General features: G+C 36.3%; 1 protein-coding gene across 2 annotated transcripts in view; it reads left to right on the top strand.

The window, feature by feature from the left end:
* LOC124253861 (neuropeptide FF receptor 2-like) overlaps nt 1–17192 on the top strand; it is a 256788-nt gene that overhangs the window by 226136 nt on the left and 13460 nt on the right. For both annotated transcript variants that reach the window (XM_046687709.1, XM_046687710.1), the window contains one exon: nt 6696–6761. In XM_046687709.1, coding sequence (XP_046543665.1) covers nt 6696–6761 — 66 coding nt within the window. The remainder of the gene's footprint in view (nt 1–6695; nt 6762–17192) is intronic.

Here is a 17192-nt window from a genome sequence, read left to right as displayed (position 1 = left end):
GATGACTAGTATGTTAGGAACATAAATTTCTTGGAATCTTTAAGATAAATTCAATCGTGACTTGAAACGAGCTTGTAGTGCTTACGAAATGTAACAGACAAAACCAACCATGTGAAAAATATTGTTAATGAAAACAAGTGTTCCAGAATTGGTTGTGTTCGATTATGAGAAATTGTGATCGATTGCTTGGTCATTTAGTCACTACGACCAATCTTCGATTATTTCAATTAATCGGAACACCACTAATAAATACACAAAGTTGTGTAGTTAAGTTAAACCTAGTAACCACTCCAGGGATAGAGATATGACTTAGTATTTTATCTTGAATACAGATAAGAGAACACGTTCATGACTATATATTTAGTGAAGTGGTAGGAACTGCAGAATAGGTTCAAGATGTCAGTACATTTGAGATAACAAGGTTTCACTGTATAAACTTATGACATGTAACTTGATCCACAATTTGGTAATTTGGTCATCTGTAACCACCAATTCAAATGCTTCCAAGACATTTGTGACATCAAAAAATGGCATCTAGAATTGTGAACATAATTCTTGAAATCATCATCAGCGTGAGATAATAGATATCTATTCACGTTCGGGGCTAGATGACTTTACTTCCATGCCCTGATCGAGGATAGATTGTGTTTAGCTCTGTTTAAGGTGTAGTATCATGTGTATCTTCAGGACCAATGGGTACACTTCGATGTCAAACGATACGAACTATACGTTCCGACTCCACTGTTGACTGTACCCGCTTTTCGTGTGCACTGCCAAGGTGAAGGGCATGTGGTGTTGTATTTTCTTATGGTGTGATGTGGTTTGATGATGACTCAGCATGTGCTTTATATGAGAAAATATCTTGACCGTTCCGCAATAGCTCTTCCAGTCACATTCCTCTTTCAGGCCATCATAAGTTATTTATTAGATATTCAAGAAACCTTTTAACAAATTTGAGTCAGGAGACATGTTCAGTTTAATTGGTTGTTTTTTAGTACAAATTTTTCAAAACAAATGTAGCTTTACAGAAACAATTGATGCAATTTTGGATGAAGAATGAATGTTGAACAATGTACAGTGTACAGGTAAAGATACCACTGGTCACATGTAGTTTGCTGCTCATTAGGACTAGTGTTTATTTATATTACAACCTATATTTTGGGCAAAAACAACTAGACTCTCTGCAATTCCTCTTGCCTTGGATGAACAGACAAATGGCCACATTAATCCATGGTGTGTTTGTCTGCAAATGTTCGAAAACAAATGAAGTGAGTTTGATGTTTAGTGCTGAGGCAGGCTTGGATTAAGTATATTTAATAATTAATTTATCATGGCCTACTATGTCTTTTGGGAAAGTGACTTAGTAAGAGACTTTCATTCATTTATTTATGTATTTATTTTATGCAGCACTTGGTTTTTACAAAATTGTGTATATTGAATAGACTTATGGTATCCCTGTGGACTGCATCAGACTGAAGTTACCAGTATTCCAATTTTTTGCAAAACATTATGTACATTGGTCATATTACTTTTATGAAAAATGAAATGTTATTGCTTATGATAGCATATGTCATCTTCTTTGCACTTAAAATAAATGCATTCTGAGTATTTGTAATTAAATTGTTCAGCATTTCAAATTAATTGTAATCGAATAATTAACAAAAATGCCTTGTGTGCTTTCCTTGAAACACCATGTAGACATTATTCAAACCTGTAAGCAGTTTGGTGTACTTCTCAAAAAAGTTACAGATCAACTTATTTCATGCATGATTAACTACAGTGAAACCTGTTTAAACCAGCACCCCTCGGGACCGAAATAAAATGCCAGTTTAGACAGGGTGCCAGATTAGACAGTGACAATCTTTTCCGTTGTAAAATGGCGGGACCAAAATGTTATGTCGGTTGTGACAGTGTGCCAGATTAGACAGGTACCGGTGTTGGCAGTGGCAGGTTTCACTGTATTGTAATGTGAAAGAATTGGTTGATCCGTACCTTGTTTTGAGTAGTTAATGATGCTGTGTTCACAGTAAGGACATATTCACTTATTCAAAGATGGCTTGCCATTTCTTTTGTCTAGATAGACAATAGCAGCAGTTTTGATTGGACTCTGATTTTAACCATTGGAGGAATGAATAAAATTAAGTTTACTAACAGTCAAATGAGGGTATTGAACAATGTGGACAAGCATGGTGTTTCCAATTTTGTTGTTGTGATGAAGCATGGCGTTTGAAGGATGTTGTTGATTAATAAGGATTTAGTTGAGCAGTGTTCCTCAGATTAAATTGGAAAATAGATTCATCAACATCAGCTTGTGAGTGGCAGTATATAGTAGGGGCGGTGGGGTAGCCTAGTGGTTAAAGCGTTGGCTCGTCACGCCATAGACCCGGGTTCGAATCCCCACATGGGTACAATGTGTGAAGCTCATTTCTGGTGTTCCCCGCCGTGATGTTGCTGGAATATTGCTAAAAGCGGCGTAAAACCAAACTCAATCAGTCAGTCAGTCAGTATATAGTATTTACTGCAGGTCTGTTATAAATCATATCAAATCATTAAACTGACATCTGTTATGACAGTGAAGTAAGTATGGAAATTGGAATATAACCCAAACAGATTTTGTAAATAACTAGACAACACAAAGGGGTGCAAGGTGTCTCAGGGATCTCTGCTAGTAAAATATGTTTTGATAATCATGTTTGTCTCCGTCAGCGGATTTATCTATGATTTTCCCCATAGAGCAAAGGACACTCAAATTGAAAACCAGTATTGTTTAGTTCAGGGGAGTTAGGGTAGCCTAAGTGGTTAAAGCATTTGCTCGTCACACTGAACACCCACGTTCAATTCCTAATGTGTGTATAATGTCTGGAGCCCATTCCTGGTGTACCCTGCCGTGATGTTGCTGGAATATTGCTAAAAGCGGCGTAAAACCAAACTCAGTCAGTCAGTCAGTATAATGTCTGGAGCCCATTTCTGGTGTCCTCTGACATGACGTTGCTAAAATATTGCTACATGCGGCATCAAACATTATTCACTCATGTACACCGTTTGTGCAACAGTGGGACTGTGTGTCCTTGATGCTGTTCCACAGCACAATCCTAGCGCTGCGATTGTCATAAGTCTGCATTAAAGTATGGGAGGTACGAACATCTTAGTGCTTAGATATTATTCAACAGTGCTTTGTGGAACATCTCCATTTTTCTAAAATTCCAAAATGTATTAGCCATGAATTCGGGCTAATCATTTCAGAAGTCAGATTACCATAACCAGAAATGGGACACCTTTTGGGGCTTTAATATTGAATGAAAATATTATGTATCATGAAATATTTTTTAATTTCTATGCACAAGAAACTCCTACAAAATAATCATGATCCCTAATGTGTTTAATATATACTGGCATCTGTGTAATATGTGTGGCTGAAGAGCAAAGTATCAGCCTCTCAGACCTCCTAGATAATTCGGGGTGGTGGGAAATTTGCTGGAATATTGCTAAAAGCGTCGTAAAACTAAACTCACTCACTCCTTGATAATTCCCAGCTGTCTGTAAAATGAGCGACAAAAATTAAATACTACTCAAAAGAAATAAAAAAACACCCATTCATTCATAATCCTGTAGTTAATTTGTTTTGTTGATTTCTTTTGAGTAGTATAAACCTGTAAACCTTTAATTTCTGGCTCAATCTATGAAATAAAATTGAAAAAAATGTTTGATCACTTTGCGAATTATTTTTTAAAAAATGACATTTGTGACGTATTGGTTGCACAAGGATCTGCCTTGTGCTTTGTACCTGTTAGATGATATGTAGCTTGTTATAACTATCTCCCTTGTTTTTGAATAATTATGTCTGTTTAGTTGTAGAAAGTATTATACAGGATGTATGTATATATATTTATTAATATATATAGTTTAGTATATAGCCATAGCAATTAATTACTTGTCTTTTCAATTATTTGTAAATATTCAAGCATTGTTGAGGTGGATACAGCAATGATAGAACAAGAGCCAGCTGTGATCAAGAAAATGATCTTAGCGCTAAGATGATCGTAACCCCGATACTTTGACATGGGTTTATTATAATCATAATGCTGAGATCATTTTGTTGAATCAAATTAGAACCCAGGGTGCTGTTCAAAACAACCTTAGCGATAAGTCTATGTTAAGGTATGGGAGTTACAGTTACCTTAGCGCTAAGACTACCTTAAGTCTATGTTAAGGTATGGGAGTTACAGTCACCTTAGCGCTAAGACTACCTTAAGTCTATGTTAAGGTATGGGAATTACAGTCACCTTAACGCTAAGACTACCTTAAGTCTATGTTAAGGTATGGGAGTTACAGTTACCTTAGCGCTAAGACTACCTTAAGTCTATGTTAAGGTATGGGAGTTACAGTTACCTTAGCGCTAAGATTGCTTTGCACATTGTTACAGCACCCTGGGCCCCATTCCTCAAAATGATCTTAGCGCTAAAATGGTTGTGACTCCCATACTTTGACATAGGCTTGTGATAATCATAGCGCCAAGATCACTTTGTGGAATGATGCTCTGGGTGTCTATGTGTTACAAGGAATAGGGTCAGTGATCAATTTAGTGCACTTTTCTGTCCGTTGAAATATTTACTGCAGTACTTACCTTTCAGAAGAATATTCACAGGTAAATCAAGGGTGTATTATATTGTACAATGTTTGTTCACAAGACTCTGCATCACATAGTTGAATAAAGTGCTGATAAATGCTGGGGTATTACATAGGTGTATCTGGCAGGTTAACGAGAATATACCTTGAATAGACTTTTAGAAATATTGTAGGGGCTATGAAATCATCTCCTTTTTAAAGATATTGAAGGACTTGTAATTAATTTGATGTGGTTAAACTTTCCTTTTGCTGAAGGACTGGTAGGAATATATACTACTCACACTTTGATAAGGATCACAAAAATTCACAACTTTACTTGAACGTAGACTTATAATTTGAAATTGTATCCATTTAAAACTGGATAAATAATGATATGGTAACCTGTCTTTAGGCAAACAGCCACTTTAATCTAACCGTATGCACTTGATACATGAGTAACCATAAAAATGGTTTTCATGGCACCAATCATTTTGCATATCATGGAACGAGTCATTGACAAATAAACAACACCTGTCAATACCAGATATGGGATCCACAAGATGCAATGACATACTGAAACCTAGGATCCATGCTAACATTAAGCTTAGATACTTAAACCAAATTTGGCCCCACATCATAGTTTTCTGTTGAATCCATGATTTGATCCTTAGCAAAGTGTGAATAGTATATATCAAGGAGAGAATAGTATACACCTAGAAAGATGATAAGCTCCTCAAATATTTGCATGTCAATTAGTTAATTTCCAAAATCTCAGACATATTTCAAAATGAAATCAATGGCATGCCGTAAATGCTGTATTAAGCTTCCCCTGATAAATGTCATGACCGGTCTGTGAATGATGTTTTAAAGTGCCTGTAGTGACAAACCTCTAGTCAAGTCTGTAAATAGTCATGGCTAGTGTCTGAAAACTTACATAAATATTTTCTTATCCATGTTTAAGTTCTATGTGTGTCTGAAATAGTTTTGTTCACAACTTCCTTATCTCGACCACAAGCTTAATTTGTGCATGGTTTTAAGAAACATCACCTTTGTTTCTTATTTTAACCACCCAGGGCATTCATTATAGGAAATATGGCTTGTACTTGGCTCCAAAAGGAACTTAAAAGTTCAGGATATATGAAATTAGAGAAGGGGGTTGCTTATACTTGTTTCAGGTGTATGTTTAAAAAAAGCAGATGAATACACAGAGACATAAAGATATTTTTCAAATTATTAATCTGAATCATTTTATGAGGCCCCGTTTCTCTTTATATCTGTGTCCTTCAGCAAACTGAGAGTGTAGTATTGGTCAACATATTTGACTCATTACATATTCAAAGGAGAAGTTTCCATACTTGTATGTCCTTAGTATAGTCAGCATGTTTCCTGAAAAGACACCAGATCCTATTTTAACATACTGAAAAATTAGTTTCCAAGACAAAAGTATTTTATTTAGAGGGCTGTCAATCTGGGATTAAATAATGTAGCAAGTGTAACTTGTATTTTGGTAATGTCGACCACATTGGCCGTTGTGAACATCTTGCATCATATGTTTCGGCCAATAAACTGAAAGGCTGAAAATCATAAGAAACAGCTTTTCTTTGTATATTGACATGTTTCTAAATTATTTATATTATATTATATTTCTATATTATTTATATTTGCATTATGTTTAATTCCTGATTCATTGTCTTCCTGAAAAAAATACAGCTGTGTTATAAAATCAAAAACATAGTTACCTTTCATTACATTTTGGACTTTGGTTGGATGTCCCAAGGCCTTTCTTGTATGGTCCAGGGACTAGATTTTCGAAGCTCTCTTGGCACTAAGATAGTCGTAAGTTAGTGTTAATGTATTGCACTTGTGACTATCTTAGCGAAAAGAGTAAAAAAAAATTATCCAGATTTGTGTCAAATAAATGATCACTCATATTTTATCCAGTAAGAGGTGATTATTTTCACCAGACTTGGCTCTTTTGAAAGTTTACCGAAAGATATCCCCCCTGATAAGTCAGCATGGTAGAAACTCCTCCTTGGAAGGTTTATGGAAAGTTGACCAAGTATGTGAATGAAGCATGTGGATGTTTTCAGGTGGCCATTCAAGAAAATTTGGTGATTGCTCCACTATGGGACTGCAGTCGAAAGTTCTCGAACCAGGTGGAATATGGTTACATCTTGTATGCTCTGTAACCACAACTCTTGGCCATAGACAAACATTTTCTAATGTGTCAAAGTTTCAAGAAAATCATAAAATGGGTGTCTTAAATGTCTAATTGGTTGTCTATTTTTGTTTTAATGTTCTCACCCGACTGTTTATCTGTGTGATAATAAAAAGACTGCAAAGTGAAATATACAATTTTTAAAAGTATAGGTAAATGACTTCTTCAAGGGTGATATTATAAGTTATCACATCGTGTTGAGGGCAATACAGGGTTTTATCAGTCCCGAGTATTAGCCAAGCCGGAGGCGAATACAACCTTACGAGGGACTGATAAAACCCTGTATTACCCTCGACACGGTGTGATAACGCATTTATCTAGCCGAATGTTTTTACTAAATCAAAAGAAAGCAATACACATCAATTTGATTCTCAGTTGTTGTGGCAAATCGTTTCCTTGCTGCCATTTTGACACCAGCTGATCGATTGACCTCAATCCAGCGCACGTTACTTAAGGCTTGGCAATGCACGCTTTTCTCACTCCGCGTGGTCATCGAGGCGTGGCGGGATAATATGACTTTTGTACTCCCTGCTCGCGGATGGTGACGGGTGTACATGGTATTTTATCAGAGTCACGTGAACCAATCAAAACTCGACATTCTTAAATGAGGCTGGATAATGACTTTTAACACTTGAGGCAGGGGCACTAATAATAACAACATATGCCAGAAATGCTAAACTTTGACAGACAAAGGCTTGTTCTGTTCTCTGAATCAGATTGCCTTGCCTTGGAATGTTGCACGTGCATGGTCATTACGAAGAATAGCAACCCAGTGGTTATACAGCACACAAACGGTATATTGGAGTTGTATACCTTGCATCCAAAAGGATCCAAAGGGGAAAACATGGGTCCACTGCCAAATACCAATCAAATCAGAGATTAAATCTCATATCATGCCTTGAGTTGTGGTTTACAGAGCTTATACAGGACACAAGCCAATCATTGTCCTCACTTAATGTGATATCTGTTCAATGCTATTTCTTGTCTCTGCATGAAATAGTATCTTCAGTTCCAGCTGGATGTAATTGCAAGCAACACGTTGGCCTTCTGTCACATGTTGGTTTTATTTGCAGTGCATGCTATAGCTTGTAGAAATACATAATGTGGTGTGTGTAGTGCCCTGAATCTGTTACACCATTAGATCCTGAGATCACACTGCATGCTTAGCGACACAGCTTATCTATAAGTCCTGCACAGCATTTTGTGTCTTTCAGACGAGTGAAACACTGTAGACTGTGGGTTTAAATCCAAGATTTCATTGTCTCTAGGTTTGTCAGCTCCGTTTCAATTAAGTGGCAAATTGCTAACATCTGTATCACCTTGGTTTTCTCCCACATGAAGCTGACAAATCTGGATAATATGGAAATGCTGGCGAAGAATTCACTCACTCACTGATAGCTGCATTTTGCAGACCTTATCCAGATAATAGACAAATGTCTTTCCCTGAAGTGCCTTAAGAAGTTTCATGTATAATGCCATGCCAGATTGATATTATAAAAAGAGGGGTGATAGATGACATCCCTGTATCATCCTATTTTACATTCCCAGAAGGCACTAAAAATGGAAGAATTAATATTCTATTTCTGCAAATCCATGACACTACTGGTGAATTTTATGTGCTTAATATATTTTAGTGACTAAAAATATGCTAATCAAGTGATAGTCAAAGTTATATGAGGGACAAATGTTTTAGTGATTTTATTTTCAGATTGGCTCTGTTTTGTTTAATGAGCAAAAACTGACAGCAAAGAAACAAATTTCTTGTCCTGAAAGGATGTATTGTAATTTGTACCCTTGAAAAATGGTCAGTCCCTGACAGTGTTAAGAAACACACTTTTGTGGATTGTTTATTGTCAGCAGTGGCATGGTAGGAACACTATCAGGTTATCACATATTGTATTATTTCATGACAAAGTTTATTTATATAAGTATAAGTATGCTTATGATTATGATTGTGCAATGCTTTTTTTAGACTTTCTCATAAGCATGATCAAAGATGTGTTTTGGTTGTTGTGTTTGTATCCTTGTGTACTTCAAGTAGCTTGAGTCTGAAAAATATGCATTAATCTTCCGTGTTGTATAATATATAGTGTTTGATATAACTGTCACATCTGTGTTTCATATTTCAGAGAATCAATGTAAATTTACTTCAGGTGTGAGGATATTTTGAGCATATTCAGCATATCTTTCTTGTATTTTCTCCAGGTTTTTATATGCTTATAGACAAAAATAAGGGAACGAACAACAACTTTATTATTATAGAAGACAGAAAATAATAGTACAAGTCATTGTGGTTGGGTGAAATGGGACTACAGCCATCTTTCATTATCTGGTATTTGTAACCCGTGAAGGTGCGGGTTAGAATATTGATCGTCAGTAACCCATGCTTGTCGTAAGAGGCGCCTAACGGGATCAGGTGGTCAGGCTCGCTGACTTGGTTGACACGTGTCATTGGTTCCCAATTGCCAAGGTCGATGCTCATGCTGTTGGTCACTGGATTGTCTGGTCCAGACTTGATTATTCACAGACCGCTGCCATATAGCTGGAATATTGCTGAGTGCAGCATAAAACTAAACTCACTCACTCACTCACTCTGGTATTTGTGAAACATGCTTCCTTTACAAATATTCCCTTATTTTTTTCCATGAGTATATATTGTTTGCAGAAGCCATTGAGACACTGCAGCAAATGTTTTGACTATATTAATGATTGGGACATTTCAGCCTGTCATCCTCATCTTTAACAAAGTGTTTGATCAGGTTTCTTTTCAGAATTTTTCTTGATACTATCATGCAGCGAAGTGGAAACAAATGTAACCAAAATTGTTTGCATAAATTTTGAAAAACGGTTTGGGCAGCTCATGATTACATATCTGATGTTTAAAATTCCAAGTCTAGAAAGCCGGCCCTTTACCAACAAACAAACATGCTCTTTTGCCAGTTACACCAAATTGCTGTTTCTTAAGATAGTCAAGAATTGTAACTCTTTTGCATTGACATTTTATGTATTAAATTCAGTGGCAGCTAGATGGGGAATTGCTGAAAAAATGGATTGTGAGAATGGATTATAACTGTCTTGGCTACAACCAAAAACAGGATACTCCTGTCGCTGCTGTTCTGTGTTATATATAAATGATGGAACATTTGATCTTGGGGGAATTCACTGGGAATTTTTTTCTTTATTTTTATCCTTTTGAAAATTTGACAGAATATTTTTAAAAATATGAATGATATCGCCTTTACTCCCTGAATATAAATTATTCACAGGATATCTTGAAAGAAAAGACACTGAGTGAAAAAGCAGATCCTGCTTTCAGAGTAAAAACATTGGAACTTGACCTTGACATTTGCCCTTGACCTTTGCCCTGTTAAAGTCTTAAAGCCTAGTCTTACAGATATATGCTGACTGTGTAATATTAATCTCATTCTTTCACACCGTCCCTGGTAAGAAAGTACTGGATAACCACAAGATAGTTTATCTAGTATAGGTTTTTTTAGCAAGCTTGGGAATGAGCCAATTTATTATGTGTGCACCCAGTGCACTCGACAACTGTAGTGTACAATAAATTCTGATTCCGTCAGTGTTCCTTAATTGCACGCTTGTACCTTTTTTTTAATTGCACACTTGTACCTGTTATCAGAAGTGATATACCCTCTTGGCAACTCAGAAGGGTTTACAAATATATGACCTGTGAAGATCTGGGTTAGAATTGGTCTTCAGTAACCCATGCTTGTCGTAAGAGGCAACTAATGGGATCGGATAGGTCAGGCTCACTGACTTGGTTAACATATGTCCTCATATCCCAGTTGCATGCTGTTTATCACTGGTTTGTCTGGTCCAAACTCAATTATTTACAGACTGCTGCCATATAGCTGGTATATTGCTGAGTGCAGCATAAAACTAAATTCACTCACTCATTAAAGAATCTGTATTTTCATATAAATATGGTTAATCAGACTGGCACACTATCTTTTGTCATATTCTAAAAAATGGTTTTCTTTAACTGTGCACTCATAGGCACTGAGTTCAAATGCAAATTTCGCCCTTGAAGAAAATAGTTATGTCTGCATTATGCTATTTTATTCCATTTATTGTAAATCCATGGATAAAGATGAATGTTTCAGGCAGTGTTGTTTCTCAAATGAAGAAGGTAGGTTTGCAGTACAAACTTTCAGCTTGCCTAGAACATGTAATCATTAACTAGATTATTTATCTTTCTTATTTGAATGACCATTACAATAACAGCTGATCATATGATTTCTGAAAAACTGCCTTGACCTTGACCATGGCCAGAGCATGTCATTGAAATCAGTTTGAGGTTAACACTCCAATTAACATACACAGTGCCCTATTTTAGTGATTTTTAAAGGGTATTTTTAAAAGCTTTCAGTTGAATTAGTATTTTTAAGATTAATGGGCACTGTGACCTACTTTTGAGGTGTAACATAAGATCCAGATTTCCAACTGTATTAATCTGTGTGAGTTCTGACCTATTTTTTATTTTATCTGTATATTTGGTATGGTTAATTTTTTTGGTGGGATTGTAGAGCAGCTGAGGGAATTTCATAGATTTTGTATGTCTTGAAGTTTTGTATCAGGCATGTTTAGCCACCATACATATGTAGGTCACCTTGACCTACTTAATTTTTTGTATGCTTTTCACACTATGAATGCAATGATATGAATAGACACCATTTCTTGCACTCAAAATATAATGTTGACAGCTGGCTTTTCTACCAACTGTAGTGGCGGTGGGGTAGCCTAGTGGTTAAAGTGTTGGCTCGTCACGCTGAAGAACCGGGATCGATTCCCCACATGGGTACAATGTGTGAAGCCCATTTCTGGTGGCCCCTGCAGTGATATTGCTGGAATATTGCTAAAAGCAACATAAAACAATAATCATTCACTCACTCACTCACTGTAATCCAGAACAGTTGTATTGTTTGTTGTCAGGGCTTACTTGGCCATGAAACCACAGGACCAGGAAAAGATTATTTTGGACATGTTTTTAGTGCTGATAAAAGACATTAAAGTTTCTCATTTCTAGCAAATAGGCTATAAGAATAAGCATACTTCAGGGCTGCGTTTGTGAAAAGACACATGCCATAACGTTCCATGTTTAAACACAAACTTGTCTGGAGAAGGTGAACATTTTATGCCTAATATTGTGTTTTTAGGCCCTTAAAGTTACTGATAATGGTAAAAATCAGATCAATGTCTGTGAAATATGATCAAGTGTGTTTTGTATATACCTCATCTGGGCGGCGGAATGCACAGTGTTAACGTCTGAGTTAAGCAGGAGGGTTTTCACTTTAGGAAACAGTGGCAAGTTTAACAAATTGTATATTGGATAATTTGCATACTGACCGTAATATTTCAATAACTTTTAATATTCTGATTCAAATATACTATCTTGATATTCCATCTCATGAAAGATTTATATACTCATGGAAACTAATAAGGGAACACATGAAAGTACAAGTGTTCCTTTATTCTTGTCTAGGATTCTTCACAAGGTATGTATTGCACTGTGAGTAAAATTCTGGAATTCTAGAAAGGATCACTTGTTTTTCACCATGGAACCTTATTGTATGAGTATATAAACCAGTGGTTTCATTCTGAAATGAGCTCTTTATCATATTATCATCAGGGGCTCACTTATATATGTGATATAGTTTGTCATATGAACTATGAGGCTATTTTAAAATTTAATTTAATTATATGATAAGTTAAACTGATGGATGTGGCTGCATCAGTTTTTGCATGCTACATAAACCTGATTAAGAATTTTTTAATTGCATAACCCTTTTATTTACATATGGATTACTCACAATATTGTAATCATATATATTTTTTGCAGCCCAGTAACAAGCGTATAATTGATTTATTTCTCCTTTTTATTTTTGTACAACCCTTTAGTGCTGTATATATTCATTTAAATATGCAAATAGTCATGTTTGGTGTTGAATATCAGCTGTTTTCTGCAAGTGTTTCTCCCCAATTGATTATTTTTTTGCAATATGACTAGCATTATTTGTTTTCAGGAACCATATAGATTTGCATGCTTATGCACTATCATGTTTTGATGAGTTTGTTAGATTATTTATGCAGATATATGCACATATTTAATCAGATGTCATTAAAGATTGTTAACATTCAGTGCAGTTTGCAATGTGCATTTAAATATTTTTTTCATGTTTTTCAATTATTTTATGATTGAAAACAAAAACAATAACAAAGTGTTAATTGGATATACTTGTGTAGAACATTAATTGATGCTTTGTTTTTCTTGCGGCTCAGAACCCCAAGATAACGATAATGAACAACAATGACAGGTAGAGTTATCTCCCTTGGTTGTCATCGTGTGGTTTTGAGCTCTATGATCCATTCCTTCTCATTAATTCAACAACCTTAGTTCATTATTACCTCACATTATTAGTCGATGCACCACGTGGTTTTCTGCTTCAGTTTTTGTTTCCGCGTGCATTGTAGTGACCTCTCAGCAATTTTTTAAATCCTTGAAAGCATGACCATTTGCCCTTGTCTCATATTCCACGCACAATACTGCACAATGTACAGGTGTGTTTCATCTGATTAGTTGCTATGATAACAGCATGATTTTGTGTTGAAATCATGTGACACGAATCTTGTTGTACACATCTTTGTGGAAAGAATAACAATGTTGTCTTGTTTTACAGGGTTGCGTAGATAGATGCTTATGATGTTGATCACTGGATTTTCTGGTCAAGACTTGATTATTTGCAGACTGCCACCATATAGCTGGAATATTGCTGTGTGCAGCATTAAAAACAAACCAAACCAAGTCTGTTACAGTGCTATTGTTGTAATTTCTCCATCTTTCTCAAGGGAGATTTGGGTTCATGTAACCATGGTTTTTGTTTCCAGAGACAGAAGGGAACAGTTAGGGAACATAACTTCAAAGGGCACATCACTACATCTCTGATCAGTGGACAACAAATTTGTCTTACACTACCTAAATACAGTATAGATGTATTTTATGCATGCTTAAATGGTTCAAAATAGTAAGAATTCTACAGTAAGACTTTTATCCACTTCTTCATGTTCATTGAAAAATATCAGATGACATGAAAGAAGCGCTATTCCCCTTAGATCATTTTCATTGCAAAATGTTGTAAACTTCCAGAGTCCTTCATTATCAATCTGAGATTTGAAACTGCAATTGGTATATGTTGCTAATGTAATGCCAACAGTTCTGCAGTTCTAATGGGGAGGGTTCATATATTATGTACTTACATGTTAGTATGGTACATTGAACATAACAGAATATGCCTCAGCCAGTCAGAACCCAGCTTTCATGAGTGAGAAGACATCATTACCTGTGTTGGTCATGTGTATTGACAATGTATTGAAAACAATCATCAGTCATTATTTAGCTTTGTGAAATTATCTGCTGGAAGACCTGATCGTCTAATTCACAGGAATTTGTGTTGAATTGTGTCCCTTAGACATGTGAAGATGGGCAGTGGGGTAGCCTAGTGGTTAAAGCGTTCACTCGTCACACCGAAGACCCGGGTTCGATTCCCCATATGGGTACAATGTGTGAAGCCCATTTCTGGTGTCACCTGCCGTGATATAGCTCTGGAATATTGCTAAAAGCGGCGTAAAACTGAACTCACTCACTCAGATGTGAAGATCCTATATTTGACATTGAATCCCAGTCTGATTAGGATTCTTGGTCTGTCAGCACCATGCTTAAGGGACGATGGGGTAGCTTAGTGGTTAAAGTGTTCGTTCGTCACACCAAAGACCCGGGTTTGATTCCCCGCATGGGTACCATATGTCAAGTCCATTTCTGGTGTCCCTAGCCATGATATTGTTGGAATATTGCTAAAAGCGGCTAGACCTAAACTCACTCACTCACCCTGTGCTTGAGATTTCCACAACCTGCATTGAGCATCAACTAGTTTTTATTTATCATTAATCATTTGACAAGCCATGATATAAATGAAGTTATTCAATGTAGATGCAACTCATTCAAAAAGCAGATCCTTCTTTCAGAGAAAAACATTGGAACTTGACCTTGACATTTGCCCTTGACCTTTGTCCTGTTAAAGTCTTAAAGCCTAGTCTTACAGATGTATGCTGACTGTGTAATATTAATCTCATTCTTTCACACCCTCTACTTCCTCTTATTACAGAGTACCACTATGGAAAATATATACTGTCAAATCCCGATGAGTCGAATGCCAGTGTCCCGAATATTATGCATAACTCGAAGTCCCTGTTAGTCCCGACCATTCCCTGTTATAGTTGTCATCATTTGATTTCCAGTTACACAAATTCGTCTCATAAATAAACACGATGACTTGAAAAGGAAATTTGGTCCCATGAGATTCAAACAACAGAAACCTTGTGTACATAAGCCGAAGTCAGTCAATGAGAAGTTGATTGGTGCAGCAAACTGATCCAATTAACAAACCAGCGCGGCTCACACCTTTCTGCCATTGACGGGTGAGTTCAAAAGGCAGATTAGTGATTTTACGGAAATCACTGTGCTAATCAGACTGGAACTGATAAGGTGCCCCTATTAGTGATATGGAAATCATTAGATAAACAAATGCTTAGGCCGAGGAATTAGGACTGGATCATCTTTTTTCTACCCTCATACACATACCTATGTCTCGAATACATGGATAAGTCAAATTTATTACTTGGTCCCCAGCGATTCGACTCATCGGGTTTTGACTGTATATATATATTATGCTCTTGGTCAATTGATTGATATCCAGGCAAATTACAGGATATGTGGTCAGATTCGGTGATGACTTTGGTGTAGACTTTTCTCATAATATCAGTCACTTGGTTTTCTGGTCCAACTTTGTTGTTCATTCTGTCAATTGCTTGATTTTCTGGTCTAGCATTGTTGCTCATTATAGTAAATCATTTGGTTTTCTGGTCCAGATTTGAGTATTTACAAGAATAATGGTGAAACTAGATTTTTGTAGGACAGTTTATGGAATATTTTATATATCTGCAAACACTCGTTATCAACCAACGCAGGAAACGCTTAAATCAAACTTGAACATGCTGAAATTACTGAGCAAACAGTATATGTGTGCAGAGTCTTCCTTTCAAACATTCTTAACTGAATGTTGTGGACATTTTGAGAACTTTTAATTGATAATTATATTATACAATTATCGACTGGTGATGAGGTCAATACCTGTTTTTATGGACCCATGAAAAGCAATATTGACCGAGGACGAAGTAAAATATGACCGGCGGATCCGTAAAACAAGAAATAAAATTGGTCTGGCCTAATTACCGAAAAAAAGCTTCTAAAAACCAATACATGTCCATTTAGTCAAGAAAAGTAATTTTATTTTGATTACAACCCAATAACGTTATTCCAACAATACTGTGGCATGTAAACAATAGAATGACGTCATAGCTTGACACCCTTACATAAACATTCTTTCAAAATCTATTTTTAGTAACTCAAGTCAATTTGACTTTTGGTCGGACCTGAGTTGGAGTCAATATGCTTTTCTGTCGACGGTCACGTGACCACCTCTAGACCAATCAGGTAGCCGGAAAAATATGCTTACATAATAAAAACAGATATAGATTTGTTTTAAAGTTGCTATCATCAATAATTCTGTGAGTGGGATTTTTTTATAAATAATGTCAACAGTCGTTCCCTTTAATGTCTAGTGTTTTGAAGCTGTAAAAATTTCATTGTTCAGTAAATGAGTGAAGTCCATTTCTTTTTTACTGTTTGACACTATTTGATTTTAGGCCCTCCCAGACCACACTTCAAACCAATAAAAGGGTAAGATAAGACAGTTCTTGTCTGGCAGTATATACAGACATTCAGTAATTCGTCTTTGATCCCGCTAAGGTCCATATGTTGAAGGGTTCAGTACCAAGGAAAGAATCCATTTGAGCTGACTTTGTCAACAAATCAATCTTCCCACTGAGGGAGAAAACAGAAAGAGTCAGTCAGATATCTCCCGTAGGAGGGCTTCACAACCAGCTGTATTTTCTATTCACTCCCATCCAGTCAGCTGGTTTACCAGCAGTAGCCAAGCTATTGTTGTCACATTCTTATCAGTCAGTAACTGAGGAGATGTGTTTCGGCCATCTGTTCATGGTCCATAAACAGTGTTCTCTTGCTGTGTGGTTCTGTGGGTTATTCCGTGGTAATGATGGTTGGGTTTTCACAAGCCTGTGAATTTGTTTGTTTGGGACAATTAATCCAATATTGTTATTTAACTCTTAAGTGTCATAGCATGGTTTGTTATTTTGTTGATTTATGAAGATCTGTCAATTTTGGTATTTTAAGGCAGAATCTTTACAGTACTTACCAGAGTCAGAATGACCTCTT

The sequence above is a fragment of the Haliotis rubra genome, unplaced genomic scaffold, assembly GCF_003918875.1.
Source record: "Haliotis rubra isolate DU_JTF1 unplaced genomic scaffold, ASM391887v1 Scf556, whole genome shotgun sequence".
Classification (NCBI taxonomy): Eukaryota; Metazoa; Mollusca; class Gastropoda; order Lepetellida; family Haliotidae; genus Haliotis; species Haliotis rubra.
This window is presented reverse-complemented; position numbering and strand designations above follow the sequence as displayed.